General features: G+C 44.9%; 1 protein-coding gene across 1 annotated transcript in view; it reads left to right on the forward strand.

Moving 5' to 3' along the window:
* Nucleotides 1–21253, forward strand: part of KCNT1 (potassium sodium-activated channel subfamily T member 1) — a 1005890-nt gene that overhangs the window by 384562 nt on the left and 600075 nt on the right. Inside the window, exons 5-6 of the mRNA XM_086920997.1 lie at nt 138–186; nt 2551–2610. Coding sequence (XP_086777123.1) covers nt 138–186; nt 2551–2610 — 109 coding nt within the window. The remainder of the gene's footprint in view (nt 1–137; nt 187–2550; nt 2611–21253) is intronic.

Raw genomic sequence — 21253 nt, forward strand, 5'->3', positions numbered from 1 at the left:
TAGAGATGTGTGTGATTTTACCCTTTGGTGGGCCTAAGGTGGAGCTAACTTAACACTTCATCTTTGTAGAGTTTAGAAGGTATTTATGCATGCCATATAGGATCTTGACTTTTAGGACCATATCCTTTCAATTGCAGGACCCCCATACTCTGGGTGGATAGAAGAACTCCACTGTGGGCGATTCAGGTATGTGATCCGCCATACTTTTTTAACAGACTCCTTCATCCCAATATTAGTGTTACATGATTAAGGTTGCATTATGGAACAACTCCATTCAGTTATACTTTCACATCTTCTACTAATCCAGGGACTGTGCAGGGTGGTTATTTCTTAATTCAGTGATGGTGTTTCACAATAAAATGTATGTTTCCTGTTACATTTGCCTTTTTTCTAAACCCAGGTGCCCATGAAGACAGTTAATGAATAAGATTATCTGATGGAGATAAAAGAGCAGGAACGAGGCATAATCTTTACAACTGATGGTCCTCAGAGCTCCAGCAAAAATCGAATAATATGCTTTACCTTAGATTGTGCTGTGAAGCTTGCAGCTGCAGAGAATCAGTATATATTTGTTATGTGTCAGGATGGATTGGAATGGATCTTGATAAGTAGGATAAGTAGTTAAAACAAACCCATTGAGAAGCAGTGTGTTGTTGGGCATAGAAACAAAAGAGAACAAATAGGTTAGGATAGATATACACCAGCACAGTACAGGTGATGGTGTATTAGAACTGTCTGTCATTTGCTTTATCTAGAACCAAAAACTTTTTCCCAACTACATTTGATTCCAGAAAAGGGATCCCTAACCTGCGACAGTGAATTCTATCACTGACAAATTATTATCAGAAGAATTGCAGGCCAGGAGCAGGAAGAGAAAGGGCCAAGACAATACACCAAAAACTAGGACAGTGGAAAGGAACTGAGAAGGTACATAGACAAAGCACAGGAATTAGGAAGAGGAGTTGCAGTCATTGCTGTAAAAATTATGAAGAACAGGCAGGTAAAAACATGCAGAGCCAAGCTGGTACAAGAACAGGCTAATTCGGGAAATCTGCTTCTCGCAAAGTAACAGGTAAAAGCAGCCAATATCCAACAGGCAGACGAACAGTAAAAGCAACCAACTCTGGCTAACATGGGTGCCATGATTTCTATAAATACAGTAGTGACTCAGCACACAACAGCTAGATTGATGTGGGAGATAAGTATAGCTTTCAACCCCTCTGAAGGAAAGAGGCTGTGAACAGAAGAGATATAAATGAAGGAGCAGACAAATTACTGAGACACAAGGGCTATTTGGGCACCACAGTACCAGGGACACAAATATGAGAATACTGGTATGCAGCTCAAAGCAGCTTCACATAAATAAAATTCCAACCTACACCACAATACGTCACAAATGTGAATTGATCTCACATGAAGAGGTCACGTGGTGTTTTGGTTGAAAATAGTTTTTACCACCCCACAGTTGGTCCCATTGTAAAACTGTACAGCAAAATGCCACACATATATAAAATTTCAAGTCGCAAGACCCAAAATTCAGTTTCTTGGTGATCAGGAAAAAAATATTTCCTGATGTCTGATTAGCAATTTCCTAACAGGAGTTACTTTCCATGTAGGTGAGGGCTGTTTTTTTGTCACTGCAAAGGCTGTTACTTTGCCCTCGGCTTAGAGCAGCAACCAAAGCAACTAATGAGCTTGACTATGGAGTGTATTAAAATTAATTCCCTGCTCTGATAATGATAATGATAATTGTCAAAACGTATTTAACACAGTCATCAATGTGTTGACATATTTGCTTTTCAGGTGCTTCTTACAACCTACGTTCCTCTGGGAGGTTGTTCTCAATGATACATAGAAGATTCCAAAATTATTTGGCTTATTTTGAGTAATCCTTTGCAAAATTCAAATTACAATGGTAATTCACATAATTTGGGGAATTTTTCCATTACGCGTGCTTTGCAAAATTCTCAAATATATGCCATTATGGTACAGAGAGTAAATATGTGCCATTTCCATTCACAATGTACCATGAGTCCAGGGGAACAAAAGATCACAAGTGGCTATTGTTTTGCTTTTTTTACCCTTCTTTAGAGTGACATCCGCCCTTGTGTCAAAAACTGATGCAAGGACACATATCACAGTAAAACATAGCCCTAAATGACAGAATTGAAGTTTATGAAATTATGCCCCAATTTTCTTAATTTTTTCAAATGTTCCCATAATTGTGTGAAAGCAAATTATTTGAAATTCACAGAGCCCTAATTCTGAGAATTCCCTCCAGCAGTTTAAGATGCATTGTGAAATGCAATCTTTCCATTTAACAATATCTGATCAGTATAACTTTGCCAAGGCAAGTTTCGGCTAGTTCAGTTTCGTGACTGCCATTGCCTTGGCTAAGGTTTTGCAAATTTGAATGCAATCGTGCATGACAGTGGTGGACTCAGTGATGTGTTTGCATCCTCTCTGCAGTCTCTTCAAAAGACTCAGGTAGAAATGTCAACCTTTTCTCAAGAATATTAGATGTAAACCTAAATATACATTTCCTTGCAGGTCACGGTGGCCTTAATCAGCTTCCTTGAGACTATGCTCCTTATCTATCTCAGCTATAAGGTAAGAACCTGTTATAATATCTTTCCTGCTTTACTTCTATCATGATGTATTGTGTGTGTGTGTCTTTATCACTATAAATTGGGTTAGTAGAAGATCCTCTCTAAGGCACTGATTCGGTGGTTACATCTAGGGGTGGGCAGCTAGGGCGTAATAATCAAGTGCTTTCAAATGGACAGCTAAAGAGTTTCGGTCACAGGCCAGGGCCAGCATTTAAACAAAATATAATATGGTTCTTTAATATATATTTTAAGATATAGATTTTCACAAATGTGTTACAGTAAAATTAATTATTATTCATTATTTTCCGCTTCTATGCACTGGTACAGAATACTTTGCTTATAATAGTTATATAAAGTTATGTAAAGCGTTTTACATAAAAATTAGATTGTTAATGTTAATGTTAATGTTAGTTGGAATTTGTTAAGCGCTCGTACGCCCGAAGGCTTCATGGCGCTACAGGAGGAACCAGGCAAGGCAGTCAATGAATGAAGCTGTGCTATCAGTAATGAGCTTGAGAAAAAAGCCAAGTTTTCAGGGATTGTCTAAAGCTGAGGATGTTATCATTCAGCTTTATATGGAGGGGAAGAGAATTCCAAAGAGCAGCAGCAAGGTGGTCGAAACAGCTACCTCCGAGGCGCTTCCTTTTGAATGGAGGTACAATCAGGAGTGATTTATAGGTGGATCGAAGGTGACGGGAGGGGCAGTATTTTTTTAATAAATCTCTGATAAATGAAGGGCCAGAATCATTCAGAGACCTGAACAGAATACACCCGGCCTTAAAGGCCACACGTTGCTCGACTGGCAACCAGTGTAGCTGCTTAAGGCCAGATCTGATGGATTGCCTCCTGGGTATATTCAGAAGGAGCCTGGTGGCTTGGTTCTGAACAAGCTGGAGACGTTTAAGCTCTCCAGTTTGGAGGCCAAGATAAAGGCTGTTAGAAAAGTCCAGCCTGGACAGAACCAAGGAGAGGACAATCTGTGTGAGGGCTGCTGAAGAGAAGAAGCGAGCAATTTTTTTTTATTTTCTTCAATTGGAAGATACTGGAAGATACCACCGCTCCAACCTGTCTTTTTAGCGAGAGATCCTCGCTGATGAAGATACCTAGGCTTTTAACCACGGATGACTTAGATGGAGGCGGTCCCATGTTAGTAGGCCAAAAGTTGGAATTCCAACTAAGTGAGCTCTGTACAATACAAGAGCTGCTAATAAAAAGATAATGCATTAAATGTTCACCCAGAATAGAAAATATTCATTCTGTGGGAATGTATTATAACTATGAAACGGAAAAAGCACAGTATAAAAAGAAGATATTATTTTAAGAATGAAGACATCTTGCAAATACTGGTAATAGGTAATTCCAGAATTACTGTATGTTTAATGGAATTTGGATATCATCAGGGAAGCACTTGCTACCCAAAAAAAAGAGACCAGATTATTCAGAATTTTAGCTATGGTTCTGTGAATTTCCAACTGGTGCATTAAAGGCCAAAGGCTATGTGTTGGACTTGGCCCCCTTTTTGCAGGGTTATCGCTAAACGTTTTGCCTTTCTCCTAGCCTTTTTTCTGACATGGTGTTGGGGCTTTTATAACTCTGGGCACTTTAGCACTGCTGTTCAGTGTAAAGTGCATGTGCTCTCTGTGTTAAATATGGTAAGATTGGTCTACACCTGTTTAGCCTATTTAATTTACCTTTCAGTCTTTTGTAAAGTGGTATCTCATACCCAGGGCTGGTAAATTAAATGCTACTGGTGCTGATTGCGCCCCCCACCAAAGTAGCCTCTCAAACCTATCCCAGACCTCTGCCATTGCAGTGCCGGTGCACGCAGTGTTACTGCCGCTGTGACGTGGCACCTAAAGTGTGTTCCATGTCCGTGACCCCCCTTTCACTACATGTCAGTCACCCCTAAAAAGGCCGTAGTTAGCCCTATGGGCAGGGTGCATTGTAGGTTAAAGATAGAACATGATTCCCTGATAAGTGTTTCAGTGGTAATTCCTGATGTGGGAGGCGCAGTGTGGTTAAGTTGATATATTTGGAATAGTGGTAATAAATGCTGCGCAATGGGGTGAGCAGATTTATTATAACTATTTTAGAAATACCACTTTTAAAAGTTGACATTTCTGTGTGCTATGTGTCTGCCTGCCTGATGTGAATTGCATATCTGGCTTTTGAGGGACAGGAGCTGGTGATGTGTGTGTGGCTCCAGGAGGGGCAGGGTGAGTCAGCGCTAGGCTGAATGGGACATCTGCATTTGAAGTGGTGGGAGGCGAAGGCCCTGGTCCCTGAAAAGAATGGTGCCTGCCCTAGTTAGTGATTGTTGGCTCCGCCTCCTGTGGTGTGTCTGATGACAGAGTGCTCCAAATCCCCCTGAACAGTTGCATCTGGTTTCCCCAAAGCCCTGTCCTGCAGACAAAGGAAAATGTGGTATGAATGTAGGGGCTGTAACCCCATGTTGGTGGGCTGTTCCTGATTTGGGGGGCCTGTTGCTGCTGCTGGGCCTCAGGAGGAACCACCACAAGGGACTGCCTCCCTGCTGGAGGACCCTGTGTGCTGGCCTGCTTGCCCCCCCCCCCCCCGAAACCTTTCCCAAGCGCCTCGTGAGCGCTTTATCTTCTTATTTAAGCAAGAGATGAGCTGGTGTCTTGTAGCACGCTGCTGCAGTGATTGCTACGAGGGAATGGGAGTGGGCTGCTGCACCCTAGGGCACGTTTGTCTTCTTGATGAGGAGGGGGGCTGCAGTAGCAGCTACACCCTGACTTTTTGAACATAGGGCATTTGAGCCCCCATATAAGGCCTGCGGGCCTGGGGTCAGGTGTGGTGCCTGTGTGTACCAGAATGGGGCAAGGTCAGTGTCAGTGTTACTATGGTGCATTGTTGCATAATGTGGTTATGCTAGTGTGATGCCTAATGCAAATGTCATGTTATGATGTTTAGGCCCAATGAGAGTGCATAATCTGTTTATGCTAGTGATAATGCTGAAGTACCTTATTGTAACAGTAGTTACTGGTTGTGTTTTATATTTACTTGCCTGCATTTGGATGGTTCTGACCATGGCCTGATTTGACTTGTCCTGTATATAATCCCCTGTGAATATTGCCTAGTGCTAGTTGGCACAGTGCAAATGTGTGATTATGTAGTTTGAAAAGCTTTATTCGAGTTATACACTCATAAAAGCACACACATATAAAATTGCACATTTGAAAAACACTACACATACATTAACACTAAATTTCTAGATAAAATACACAGTTTAAACACTTAAAATATTCACCAAAAAGTTAATATAAGCTTCTCATAAGGTGCATGAGCTAAATGCAAAGTAAAAAGGCCGAATCGCCCACAATGTGGATCAAAGCCAAAATTGAAAATCAAAGCTTGTTACGTACATTTAGCAACATATTTTAACTAAAATCATCGTTATCTCAATCAAATACTTAGCATTACAATTCATACGAGCATATAGGCAAGAAACAAGATAACAAGATTCAAAACCTATTCAGAGATAGGAACCTCCGCCTTAAAGACCAGGCCCACCCCAGGTATTTTGCCGTTCCTATTACTATGGGCAAATCGGTCGAGGAACAAATAATTCTCAGCCCCTCGACACCACTAGAGACACCAAGGTTCCTGCAAACAGGTGCCAGCCACATTTTTCTTGGATTTACGTAAGCCTCACACAGGAATAGAAAATGAGCTATACTTTCGTTGGGGGCGCCACATGCCGGGCAACACGAACTACTATTTAATCCCCAGTTAGACATCAACGACCTCAAGGGGAGTGAACCTGCCCTTAGCTGAAAGAATAATTTCCTGTCTAGTGTAACAGTTAAAATATCCCAATACAGTTCTAGTACAGGTCTTGTTTTAATTTCCATAAACCTACCCGCCATAGATTCTGGGGTCGCATTCCTCCACAACTTCTGGTCAATATGATCCCAATATATAGCTTTTATAGTTGTTTTACTAGGGAATACTTCCCCAGAGGGATTTTCCCACAGTTTGGATAGACCAAGCTCAGCAAGAACGTCCCTGAGCTTTTTTAGCCATGGAATTTTATGGAAAACATCAGATTTAGCTAGGGCAGAAATCCCCTCGGCATAATGTCTAATTTCTGGGGTCGTCCACAACCGTCTCCAGTAAAGGATGGGCCTTAGGCGGGCACGATCGCTGAGCGATCTTCTTCCTAAATCCAGGCCAAGTGGTATTAACGGGGTGCTTTGAGGGAGACTAGTTATCCCCCTCAAAAACCTGTTCTCCGATCTTTGAAGCGTATCAAACCTCTCAAAGCCCCAGACTTCAGCCCCGTAAAGGGCTGCGCCTAAGGCCTTGGCGTCGTATACCATGAGAACAGGTTTAATAGGCCTGGTTTTAGATTTAGATTGTTCCACTCGAAGCGCTCCCGAGATCTGCTGGTGTTTCAAAACTGCCTTCTCAATGTGTCTTGTCCAACCAGGATTACTGGATATCTCCACCCCTAGGTAAGTGAAGACATTTACTACCTCTAGTCTGATACTGTTCAGAGATACCCTAGGTCGGACTTGACGCTTTCGCCCAAAGACCATCAACTTAGTTTTGTTTACATTGACTTCGAGACCCCGTTCCTTACAAAACATGTCGAATATATTCAAGGCACTCTGCAGTCCTGCCGGGGTTTTGGACATGATCAGGGTATCGTCGGCGAACATCAGGATCGGGACCCTGATGCCCGCCAGCGAAGGTGCGTCGACCCTCGCATCCAACATCCTATCGACAATACCATTGATGAACAAGGAGAACAACAGGGGTGCCATGGCACAACCCTGCCGTACCCCCCGCTCAACGGGGAAACTGGTGGAAGATTCCCCGTTCCTTCCCCACTGGACTTTAGCGAAGTTGCTTTCGTGAAGACGCATTATTAGTGTGAGTAGTTCGAGTGGAACCCCTATGTTGCTCAAAACCCCCCATAGCTTGCTCCTGGGCACCAGATCAAAGGCAGCCCTCAGATCTACAAATGCTACATAAAGGCTGCCTTCTCCAAGGAGTACAGTCCCCCATCGTAGCATGGTGAAGCGAAAGATTTGATCGACAGTGCTGGTTGCACGTCTAAATCCTGCCTGGTAGGGGGATAAGGCGTTGTTTTCATCTACCCAGGACATAAGTTTGTCGACCACCATCTTACCCACCACTTTCTGGATAGTGGCCAGCAAACTTATCGGTCTATAATTTGCCGGTAGCGACCGATCGCCTTTCTTAAAGATCGGAATTATAATTGCCCCCTTCCAGACATCCGGGATTTTAGCCCCTTTTGCAAGGGCATTTCCAAGCACAGTCGCATATTTTGCCCACCGAACCTTATCATGCTTAAAGATGTCTGAGGGGATTCCATCCAACCCCGGAGCTTTCCCCCCCCGCAGCAATGAAATTACGAGTTCTGCATCTTTAGATGTAAATAGGTCTCCCCTGGAAAATACCACAGGGATTGGTTCGATGTCCAATGTATCCCTATTCTCCGCATACTGGGGTTGGAAATACTCAAACCATGATGCTTCGTTAACATTATTATCAGGTTTATTTGGTGTACCACCTCTGCCCCATCTCATAATTTTCCAAAAGAGTCTTGAGTCTTTTTGTCCAGAAGCCTCAAGTAACTCCTCCCAATATTCCTCGTCCCACTGCTTCTTGGCCTTGCAAATATTCTCCTTGTATTGCTTCCTAGCAGCACTAATCAATGCCTTATCCCTGCTTTTAATTGCCCTTCCCAACTCCAATCTAGTTGCCCTGCACTGCTTGTTGAACCACCTTGCCAATTTAATAGGTGGATTTCTATGTGCCTTAACAGATTTGATAAAATACGGTTTTATTAAAGAGAAGAATACGTCATGGATGTCTGCTATTAAGGAGGAACCCGGTACTACTGGGTGTACTGATTCCATGGCTGAAATAGCATTGTCTACCTCCAGATTAATGTGCTCAATGGTGGCTAAATTGGCCAACACATTTGGCCATTTCACCCTTCTTGAATCGTTTGCTATGACAGGTACAATTTCACTATCTGGGACTAAGTCTATAGGGGCAGCCCTCCACCATGAGTGGGTAACACTGAGTGGATTGTGATCACTTTCTATTCTCTCCACTATCTCCATATCACCCAGGCCGGACCATAGCTCAAGACTACAAATGACATAGTCGATCCTACTCTTACTATACCCATTGTCAAAAGAGCAGTTTCCTCCTAGGTCACTTTTTGTCCTGCCATTAAGGGCCCTCAAGCCATATTCCAAGCATAACGAATTCAACAACAATACATCCTTGGTCCAACGCTTCACTGGGGATAGATTTAGAGTTGGTAGCCCCCATAAAGCATCCTCCTCTTGGCCTATAGGATGTTCAGTATTTTCTAAAGGCTCGAAAGTCCTATTCAGGTCACCTGCCACAACCACTCTATTACCCAGAGAGTTGCATTCAAGGGAGGTTGATAGAACATCGAGGGTGGGGGAATTCCCAGCACTTAACCCCCTAGCATAAATGTTATAGATATCTATCACACCGCCCTGTCCTGATGTACACCTCAGTAATTGTATATCCTTACAGCCTAGGCCAATAACTTTTATTTTAACTTGGGATTTCTGCTTGACCCAGGCTGTTAAGCCTCCCGCAGGCCTTCCCCTCGGACCCCGAGTTGCTGGTATACAAAAATTTAAATAACCTGGCAGGTAAATTGGATCACAAGCCCATGTTTCCTGGAATAGGCACATTTCAAACCCATTAATGAAATCTAACCAATCTTGAGACAACAGTCTGGAGGCCAAACCCGCAATGTTCCATGAAAGGAACCTCCCCGCAGTATCATCTTTGCTTGTCCCCCTTTCGGTGACTACTATGACCGGTGAATTAGTCAGGATCTCACAGTCACCGCTCTCTCCCATAGCAATATTTACACATTTGACCGCATTAACATCATTTGTACCAGAACCGAAATGTGGTCCAGAAACACCTCCCCAATCGCCCTGGCAAGCCCGGTTGCCCCCCCTCTTGCATCCACAGTCCCTGTCTGGGACCCCTTCTACTAAATTATACAATACATCCCCCTTAGATAGCAAGGTTGACTCCCCAACAATTTCCCTGTCCATTTGGACAACTGAGTCAAGGAGTTCAGCTGGATTCTGTCAGCATCCCCATCTCATGTACCCTGCGCCACCATCAAAATTATATACCTGGTTGTAACCATCGTGTGGACGCAAGAAGGGAGGAGGGAAAGAGCTAGCCTCTACCCGTGGAGGCAAACTAATTCTCAGTGACTCATTCCCCCCTGGGTAGGATGACAGAGATCTTGGATAGAAAAAAGTCAAATCCACAACGCCAATCCCACCAATGCTAATATTCCATCCAGGTTTCGTGATTAACCCTACTACCCTTGGGTCTTGAAAGTTAATTATGATACACTCACCCCCCTGCTTTTTCAGTGTGTTCCCAATCCAATTGACCCTTCTAACCCCAATGATCAGGCCATCCACATCTCCTGGCAGGGGTCTATTTACCCGCAGCCAATGCATGGCTTTATTTTTTAACATATCATATGTTTCCCTTTGGCCATCCAGTAGGGGAGGAACGTTGGTAAGAATGGCCACATATGGATGAGAATCAGGGGTAAGTTGGACCGGGGGAATCCGAGTTAAAGGTTTATTAACATAAGATTTTGGTGGGCAGCGTTCTGGGGCAGCAAGACTCGCGGGAGCACTATTTCCCACAGCCATACTAGCATTATTTCCACTGGCTGTGTGGTTACCATTCCTGACATAACCACCCTTATTTACTAACTGAGAGACAGGCGGCCCATTTAATCCATCAATAGTTATAGCTGGGTTTTTATCTGTGTCTATCAGTGTACCCTGGTCACAGTCCATGGTAGATGGTGAAAGTGAACTCTTTTTGTGAACCACGGGGGCACAGTTTTTTGTGCTATCCTTAGTACTATTGGCCATTGTGCTAGTGCAGTTGGTGTTAGTACGCCCAGAGCCACTATTGTTTACAGGTGGTCGGGGTGCTGCTATATTTTTTTTATTCGGTCCCTGTTTCTGCTGAGAAGAAACCCCACTTACTTTTGCGGGGAACAACTCGACCCCCGTAACACCTAAATCCTGCTCGGCTAGATTATTTTGTCGCCCATTCTCGTCCAATTTGTTCTGAGACTTAATTAATGATTTTATTGAGAAAAAATTATCTAAACTAGCCTGTTCAAGATGATCAAGTTGTTTTACTAACTTCTCCAGTTTAGTTTCAAGGGGATTTAAGAGGGAGAGTATTAGTTTTTCCAAATCCAATAAATATTCCGGATGAATCCTCATTTGCCCTGGAGATGCTATGGTAATGGGGTTTATTTCTATTACTGGTGATGCCGGAATCTTTGGATTTTCTACGTCTATTAGGGTAACCAATTCCTCCCCCCTTGTTACCCCATCAGGGTTTTCGGCTAGGGCATGGATTATGGGTGTTTTAATGGCCAATTTCCTAATCTTCCTTGCTGGATTAGGGACTATAGATTTTTTTAAGGTTGTAGCCCTCTTCCTCTTTGAGCATACCTTGGGCTTAACAGCATGTGCTTGAACAGCTGCTTTTGGTGTAACATTTTGTCCTGTTAGTGCTGTATTAGACCCCTTTAAATGCTCTGATGATAGGGCGGTAACCACGGTATCTACAGGAGAGGCACCCAACAGCTCATTACATACAGATATATCATACAGTGTTTCTTGTGTAAGTGGCAATACTGTAGAAGATAACGGGGTGACCAGTGCAGGGAAGCTTTGTCCTATGTGTTTTTCAAGGGGATTTTTCATCAATTCGATCGATAACCTTCGTCCGGCGCGTCTTTCCGCCAAAGCAATTTCCCTATCAATATCTTGTGGCAAACGCTTAAAATACGAATCTAGGGGCCCCATGACCGCAGTTTCAGCCTCACCCATGGAAGTCTGTAAGGCAGAGGTATTTAAGGTATTCGCCATAGTTTACACCCCCCTGCTATCCTCAAATGACTAGCTGATCCTGGTAAACACTTAACTACTAAATTATAATCAAACACAAGCCTGTAAATGGAAAAGGGGTGGCCCAGCCCGGCCTCCAGCGGCCCCGGACGGCCACAGACGGACCCGCCCTTGTCCCGGGCTTCTCCCGCGCGCTCTCCCGCGCTGCGGGAGGGTAACTAGTTAATATAGTACTTGCACACAAGAGGTGGAAGGGGTGGGAGGGGTCGGGGAGAGCGGCCCAGGTGATGCTGCTCCGGGCTGGCGCTCACTCCTGGGAGATGAAGTCCCTCAGGGAGCAGGCGCGCTCACTCGCAGCCCCGTTACAAACTTCCCTTAGCTGGCCCTTCAAGGCTCCAGGCGGCAAACAGGAATGCTCCAACGAAGCGGGACCCGCGAAGCGGGTTCCGCGAGAGGTAGGCAAAAGGCTGAAGGCTGAAGGCAGCAAGGTGGTCAGTCCCAAAAAGTAAATGCAACGCTGAAAGTTCAGAAAGGCGTCCCGCTCTCTGACCTGCAAGAGCTGTTTATCAGTCCTCGGTGGAAGGGTGGGAGGGGTCGGGGAGAGCGGCCCAGTTGATGCTGCTCCGGGCTGGCGCTCACTCCTGGGAGATGAAGTCCCTCAGGGAGCAGGCGCGCTCGCTCGCAGCCCCGTTACAAACTTCCCTCAGCTGGCCCTTCAAGGCTCCAGGCGGCAAACAGGAACGCTCCAACGAAGCGGGACCCGCGAAGCGGGTTCCGCGAGAGGTAGGCAAAAGGCTGAAGGCTGAAGGCAGCAAGGTGGTCAGTCCCAAAAAGTAAATGCAACGCTGAAAGTTCAGAAAGGCGTCCCGCTCTCTGACCTGCAAGAGCTGTTTATCAGTCCTCGGTGGAAGGGTGGGAGGGGTCGGGGAGAGCGGCCCAGGTGATGCTGCTCCGGGCTGGCGCTCACTCCTGGGAGATGAAGTCCCTCAGGGAGCAGGCGCGCTCGCTCGCAGCCCCGTTACAAACTTCCCTCAGCTGGCCCTTCAAGGCTCCAGGCGGCAAACAGGAACGCTCCAACGAAGCGGGACCCGCGAAGCGGGTTCCGCGAGAGGTAGGCAAAAGGCTGAAGGCTGAAGGCAGCAAGGTGGTCAGTCCCAAAAAGTAAATGCAACGCTGAAAGTTCAGAAAGGCGTCCCGCTCTCTGACCTGCAAGAGCTGTTTATCAGTCCTCGGTGGAAGGGTGGGAGGGGTCGGGGAGAGCGGCCCAGGTGATGCTTCTCCGGGCTGGCGCTCACTCCTGGGAGATGAAGTCCCTCAGGGAGCAGGCGCGCTCGCTCGCAGCCCCGTTACAAACTTCCCTCAGCTGGCCCTTCAAGGCTCCAGGCGGCAAACAGGAACGCTCCAACGAAGCGGGACCCGCGAAGCGGGTTCCGCGAGAGGTAGGCAAAAGGCTGAAGGCTGAAGGCAGCAAGGTGGTCAGTCCCAAAAAGTAAATGCAACGCTGAAAGTTCAGAAAGGCGTCCCGCTCTCTGACCTGCAAGAGCTGTTTATCAGTCCTCGGTGGAAGGGTGGGAGGGGTCGGGGAGAGCGGCCCAGGTGATGCTGCTCCGGGCTGGCGCTCACTCCTGGGAGATGAAGTCCCTCAGGGAGCAGGCGCGCTCGCTCGCAGCCCCGTTACAAACTTCCCTCAGCTGGCCCTTCAAGGCTCCAGGCGGCAAACAGGAACGCTCCAACGAAGCGGGACCCGCGAAGCGGGTTCCGCGAGAGGTAGGCAAAAGGCTGAAGGCTGAAGGCAGCAAGGTGGTCAGTCCCAAAAAGTAAATGCAACGCTGAAAGTTCAGAAAGGCGTCCCCTGTGTGATTATGTTTCTAATGTGTTTATGATAATACAAAGGCTATTTTTTATATAACCTTGTGTGGAGTTTCTTTTGAAGTGTGCCTAGTTTGTTACTGCTGTGTGTGTGTGTGTTGCACAAATGCTTTACACATTGCCTCTGGGATAAGCCTGACTGCTCGTGCCAAGCTACCAAGGGGGTAAGCAGGGGTTATCTTTAGCGTGTAACTCCCTTGCCTTGACTAGAGTGGTGGTTTCTGCCTGGCTTTGGAGCAGGCCTTATCTAACCAGAAATCCCATTTCTAACACTATGAATTAACATTCATGATTTCTTCCAATGAAGGGGGGCTAGATGAGGTTTTGTGACTTAGAAATGGAGGTTATTGAGACCTACAGTCTGTACTGCCTTCCATAATGGTGGTAAAGATATATACTCTGCTGCCCTGTTGAACTTCAGCTCACAATATTGAGAGATCTTTGCATGCTGGAAGAAGTTTCTATTCCTTCTATGACAGCTCCTCCAAAGGAGCTAAAAGTTTGCTGAGCAGCCACCATGTTTCTTGCATCCCTCAGTAATTGTTTTTGTTTTTCGAAAAAACTCATAAAACAAGAGATTGTCTTGAAAAAAACGAATAAGACTGACACCCTGATAGTTGTCAGTCCTGCCTCCATGGTGGGACAGTGGGAAGACTGCAAAACTCGTAATTAGGCCGTTAGTCAAAATGTTTGATCCCCGCCAAAGCACTCAATGTCACTGTGCCTCAAACTATTTTCAATTTTGCACTATAGAAAAATGCCATCCATAATTCTGAGGGTTCATGAATCTCTTGACCCGTCTTGCTTTTGCTGTCCCTATCATAATGCCACCCATAGCTCCAACACTGCTATATCTAAATCTTGCCTCTTACATAAAATGCTTTAAACTTGGGCGTAATTAAGTTTTTTTGACAACTAGACACACACTTACTGGTATACCCGAATAAACTGGAACATGGAAGTAACATGAAGTTCAAGGAAAGAGCTACCATGTCTCATCGCGATGCATTAGAATATGTGAAAGAAGAAAAGGGGTGAGAGGGTGAATAGAAGCTGGAGGAAGGAACGAGTGAGGTGAAATTAGGTGGGAACTACAGTAGAGGTGAGGGGTTGGCTGGAGAGGTTAAGTCGTAGAAGGGAGGCAGATGGAGAACTGCTGCAGTAAAGATGAAATTAAGAAAATCACAGAAGAGGTGTTAAAGATCTGTAGGTATTAGGTGAGAGGCAATCAGAACAATGCAGGAGCATTCAGCCAGAGAAGGAAAACCTGCAAGACTTGAAGCAATTAAAACAGAATGCGGCAAATGAAAATCAAGTGCTTGGTGGCAGGAGATACTCAATGCGGAGCTATGAAGGCTCTAAATTTCAAACTAAAACCAACTGTGGCAGACAAAAGACGAAATGGGGGGGGGTTACAGAAAGTGGCAGATTCTGGATGCTTGGTGTAAATAGGCACTTGCACCCCACAGTGCCCCAGTGTAAACAATTGTCCTATAAGTGATAAGTGATAAGAGCCATGGAGCAAGACAACAATATATAAAATGCCACAAGGGGAACTTGCACAGGGTCTCTTGGAAATGTAGGGGAAATCTACCTTCTACCTAGTAGAGGAACTTGCTCTAGCTGGAGAGCAGACAACTTTTGCAAAGATAATAGCAGAGGAATATCAATCATTACAATGCATTCCATTGTAATGCTGTACATCACAACACAGTAATCACATAGTGATTACCTTTATAAAGCACTGTTTTACATCATTATGCATTTACATAGCATTTTAGTTGGTAAGGAGTATTTTTTCAAGGCAATTTAATTAAAAGAGGAGGTAGCGTTGGCACCCCTCACACTGAGCCATTGAATGGCCCCAGGATCCCATCCTCCTGGCCCTTTAATTAAAAGGACAGGGGTATGTGGATGACCTTCTCCCTTGGCTGTTGTATGGAACTGGGAACCTCATCCGCTAGGGATGGCTAGGGACCCCAACCTCTGGGGCACCGTTGTTTCCCTGCCCGCGAGAGAGGGAAGTCTTTTGTCCTCCCACCCGTCAGGAGCGCACCACCGGGTGCAAGCACAAAATGTTCTCCCTGCAGGTGCTCTTGCGGGCATGGAAACACAGAATTGATCTCGCTCAGCGGGAAAAAATGGAAAGGTGCTACCACCAAATGGGAGCAATGCTGGGTCCAGGCGCACCTGAGATGGGTGCAAGCAGAGCAGACAGTTGTGTTGTTGTGTGTCCCGGGTGGTAACCATGGTACTGGGGCTCACTGCAAGGCGGATCAGCCCTGGGAATGCACCGGCAAGCCCAAAAATGTTTAGAAATGGTGTTGCCAGCTCTTTTGCAGCCCATGGAAAATGAAACAAAAAGAAAAATAATAAATGAGCCGGAGAATTTATTAAATAATAATAATAATAATAATAAAATAATAATATTAATAATAATAGGGTATTTATAAAGCGCAACGGTTACGCCATCTCGGCGTGTCCCCGCGCTGGGTGAGATGAAGAGGGGCATAACTCCTCACAGAACCATTACATGCTGCCGGAGAATAGGTGAGTTTTCAGCATCTTTCTGAACTTGATCTCAGAGCTTTCCAGCCTGAGTTTTTGAGGAAGCTTATTCCAGTACTGAGCGCCCCGGAACCTAAAGAGCGACCCCCCATCCTAGCCTTCTTGACCTTGGGGATTACCACAAGTCCGGTGCCAATAGATCTCAAAGACCTTTGTGGCACATAACTGATGACCAGGTCACTCAGATAGGATGGGCTAGCGTTATTGAGGACGCGATGGCAAGTGCATAGAGTCTTGAACATCACCCTTTGCCTCACGGATAACCAGTGCAATGCGGTGAGGGCATTCTGCAGCACCTGCATTCGACCGAGACTCTTTTCCGTAGCACCAAGATAGAGAATATTGGCATAGTCGAGGCGTGATGTTATAAGCGCATGGACCATAGTCTTACGTGCCTCTAACGAAAGAAGATCCAAAGTTTTGCGCAGGGTCTTCAGCACTCCAAAACACTTGCCAGTTACCCTTCTTATATGTCCTTCATAGGAGAGGGCCAGGTCAACCCACACCCCCAGGTTTTTCGCCTCCTTACACGGTACGGGAGTTGGACCCAAACTCGAGGGCCACCACTCCGCAGACCAGCTTGTGCTACTGCCCCCCACCACCATAACCTCGGTTTTTCTGCCATTCAGTTTAAGGCAGTTCGTGTTGCTCCATGAAGCAAGCTCCTGCATACAAGTCCTGAAGTTGGATGCAGCGTGTTCCGGGGCCTGTGACAGGGAGATCAGCAGCTGGGTGTCGTCCGCATAAGAGACGACCCCCACTCCAAAGCCATGCACTATCTCTGCGAGCGGGGTCATATATAAATTAAACAGCGTGGGGCTCAGGACAGAGCCCTGAGGCACCCCCTGCTGCAATTCAAAATCTCTGGAGTGGTGCGCACCCAGCCTGACCTGAAAGCTACGTCCCGTCAGAAAGGACTTTAGCCATTTTAGAGCAGATCCCGAGACACCACCTTTGTTTAGACACTGCAGCAAGGTGTAATGTGCTACAGTGTCAAAGGCTGCGCTCAGTTCTAACATTATTAGAGCCATGGTGTGTCCCACATCTGTCCCCTTCCTAATGGTTTCTATGGCCCTTAGAAGGGCAGTTTCCATTGAATAACCTGCCCGAAACCCAGACTGCGACGAGTGGAGGAGGCTAGAATTTTCCACATGTGTCATCAGTTGGCAATTCACCAACTTCTCCTCCACTTTTGCCAAAAAAGGCAGAAGCGAAATTGGCCTAAGGTTGTCGAGTTTGTCTAGGCTTACGTTAGGCTTCTTCCTAACTGGAAGAACGATTGCGCGTTTCCAGTTTTCAGGCAACGTATGCAAACTAAACGAAACATCCAACACATGTCTAATAAAAGGTTTGAGTACATCCAGGCTATCCGCCATCACCTTAGCCGGAGCAGGATCCCTGGGTGAGCCATATTTAACACCGAGGCATATCGTCTTGATAATCTCCGGGGTGGGGGCAGTGAAATAATTGAGTTTAGGGTCTACTTTAGACTCTATCCTCTGTTCTTCAAAGTCTGCCCCGCCTCTTACCGTCCCAGAAAAGGATGAATATATCACCTCCACCTTCTCAGAGAAGTAGGTAGCAATACGATCACACTCCTCTGCGTCACCTCTGCTAAGCGTGGGCGTCTCAGCCAGAGATGAGATTTCCTTATATATTTTAAATAATTATTTGGTAGCATTCTCGGCCAAGTCAATTTTAGTTTTATAGTAAGTGGCTTTAGACTATCTCAACAGTTTTTGGTATTTCCGTTGGTGTGTCCTATACACCAATTTATCCTGATTATGAAAGCCCTCACTCCATTTACTCTCCAAGCGTTTACATTCCGTTTTTATGGACTGCAACGTCTGGGTGAACCAAGGAGCAGTTTTGCGTTTCCTGCCCCCCTCCTTATTCAGGAGGAGCGGCGCCACCCTATTGAACGCCTTAATAATCCGTCACTGCTCCCGCATTGAAGTGCCCAACATTGTCCTTAGAGGGCTACTTACTTATTTTTGGGGGGATCTTAGATGTGCCCCTAGAAGGAACGTGGGCACCACCTAGCATTTTAAATTGTTGTGGCGGGATGCAGGGAGTGCAGCAGTCCCCTAGTATCATTAAAAAAACAGTAAGCCGCCTGGGTCATTAAATCCATGACCCCAGGAGATCTTACCATATTTTTTAAAGCACTGGCTCTATGCTCTTCAGCTGGCATGGAGGACCATCATGTGGTTGTATTTATGACTGCATTTTGTGGGATGAAAAGTGAGATAAGAGAAACTCAAAGACATGTTTAATTTCTTTTAATAAAATGTTATTGCTTTTTTGAGTGAATTAATGAAATATGCATTTGATTTTAATTATTGGTGATTTTTGGAAAAAAGACATTGGTCTGCTTTATATATGTTGATATGGTGACACCTTAATAAAGCCAATAGGCACTTTTTTATATTTTTGTGTTCTGACCCATGGTCAAAGTCATTAAGTTCGCCTTACTTAAAATACTTTATTTTGCGACATCACACAGTCAGCCGGCACCAAACCCTACGCAAAGATAATGCAGAGGGTTGGGTGCTAGCGAGGGGTTGGTTGCAGGCCCTAGCTGAGGCCCTGCACGCAACCACTCACTGATCATGGCCAAAAGCTGTCTACTGCTGGGGGTTGAGTGCTCGTGAGAGTTAAGCGCCAGCAAGGGGTTGGGTGTAGGAACTGACAGTAGGCCAAGCCCTGCCCTCAGACCCACACTGCACATGGCCAAAGACTGTAGGAAGTGTGGGCTTGGGTACCAGGCCCTGCAATCAACTCCACACTGCACACACCAATCTACATCTTACTATATGTTAGAAAAAATATAGAAATTCACAGAAAAAAAGCCCATTATAGTGACATTATAGTTCAGAATAGTAATTATATGTTACTTTACATTTAGAAAAAAAGTGGATATTCACTGAAAAAAACACAAGTTTAAGGGAGGTTATATTTGGTGAAAATCGCAGTTAAAACATAACATTTTAAACTAACAAAGCCACTGACATTCATCAGTTATACATATCTCCAGTAGCTATAACTGGTGTTTTGAAGTATCTATAACTCAAGCAGGCCCGGACTGGCCGTTGCGGGCACTGGGCAATCCCCCGGTGGGCAGCAAGGGTGGGGGCCATTTTTGTTACACGGCCGTTTTTGCAGCATAGTTGCAAAATTGGCCCTCTAACAAAAGCGGGGGAAAAGCTGCCCCTGGCAAAGAGCTCGGTCACCCCGCCCCCCCTGGTTTTCGTTCCCAGTCCGACCCTGAACTCAAGCCCTCACCATGCACGCTAATTACCTCCCATATAACATCACTCATGACATATTCTATCATGTTATTGATGACATCACTGTTGCATACGAAATCACATCATTGATGACAACACTGTACATGGCAGGAGCACAAGTTAAAGTTACTTTAGGGGATGAACTCAATCCCATACCAAAGCCCTCATAATAACCTCTACATTCAATCACTACCCAGGTAAACCAGTTAGTGAATTGGTGTGGATTCTGGCCCATTATTTCCCACAGTAGGAACAAAAGTGTAGATTTGTACATAGTATTTATGTATAAATCTGGTATTCCCCATTTGAGGGAAAACACTTCCCTCATTTAAGTGTGGAGATACTGACAAGAAATTGAGATGAAAGTCATCTGATATCCTTGCAACTATTTTATGGGAACTAGAGGGACACTTGGCTCATTTCTTGAAATTTGTGTTTTCTCTGCCCCGCACAAATTGTTGAGTATTGAAGCAATGCTTTCCCACAATGCCTTGCAGATAGACTTTCCCATTGTAGAAGGCATTTAACCTGAGAATATAAGTAGGGTTTGAAAACATGATTCAAGTAGCCGTTTTAAGGCTCCTCTTGCCTAGCTTGGTATGAGATCAGTGGCTATCTATGCTGTGTAAAATTCCAGATTATTGCTTTTTTTTATACCCGCTATGCCATTTGAAAGGCAAAAGACGTCTCAAGGTAATTAAGGCTTCAAAACTGGATTTTAATTAAGCCTCAGAGAATTTTAAATTACCTTTGCTACAGAATCCCTTCCACGCGATCCATTGATTAGCGGCACATGAGCAGCATGGCTGGTTATAGGTATTCTTTCCTCTCTTTCGAACAAAGTGGCTTTGATATACAGTGATACACATTGAGTTGCCTCATTTAATGGGTGATAATTTCTACTGCCCTTTTATTCATTAATTATTCTTTAAACGGTTCAAGGAAAAGATAGATGTAATTAAAAAAAAATAGCAGCAGCATAGATAAACACGCTGCAGCTCATTTTTAATTATGTTTTTAGACAGCGAAATTAGTGCAATACATTTATTCTGTAGCTACAAGTTCATATTTTTCTTGTACAAGCTTGTATTCATTTCGGTTTGGTTGTTGTGCTTTTTATTGTCTGGCTTTACAGTGTAGCTGTCACTAGATAATGATGTGAGCATTGCACCAGACAATTATGTGAGCATCGATAGAGAGGGGCTTTGCCGCTGTCCACATTTTGGGACCCAGCAATACCTGTTTTGATAGGAAAGAAGCTTGGTGCTTCCACAAAATAAAATTGATTGCCTACCACGCAGCGGTGATCATTTTGTTTTGTTTATCCCGGTGCCTGAGCTTGAACTTTCAGGGGACACACACAATATTGTAACGCTGTTAAAAGTTTATTAGATAACTAGGGGCTAGATGTAGGTGGCTAAATACCAGTCGGTAACCGTGAAATTTGTTAAATTTCACATTTACCGACCGGTATTTAGGCATTTGAGATGTAGGGAGGATTCGGTATTAAGGAATCGGTAAGTACCGATTCCTTATTACCGATTCCTATTGCCTTGCATTTAAGGAATCGGTAATACTGATTCCTTAAATGCAATGTAGGTAGCACTTAAAACAGTGCACCTCAGCCTTAAGGAATCGTTATTTACCACCAAATCCAAGTTGGTGGTAAATAGCAATTTCCTTTCAAAAATAACTTTTTCCTTTTTGAAGTGTGCCATGTGGAACACATCCATGCCCTTAGGGCATGCATGTGTGCCACATGTGCACACATTCACATTTCACAGGTGGCACCATGAAATACCTCGAATCGGTAATACAGAATGTCTTCACATTCATTCCTATGGGCTTCCAAGCCTGTAGGAATGAATGGGTAGGTATTCGTTAATACTGAATCTCAATTACCGATACAGTAATAATGAATTTTAAGAATTCGGTATTTTTTTACCGCATTCTTACCTAC

Source organism: Lissotriton vulgaris, chromosome 5 (genome assembly GCF_964263255.1).
Source record: "Lissotriton vulgaris chromosome 5, aLisVul1.2, whole genome shotgun sequence".
Lineage (NCBI taxonomy): Eukaryota > Metazoa > Chordata > Amphibia > Caudata > Salamandridae > Lissotriton > Lissotriton vulgaris.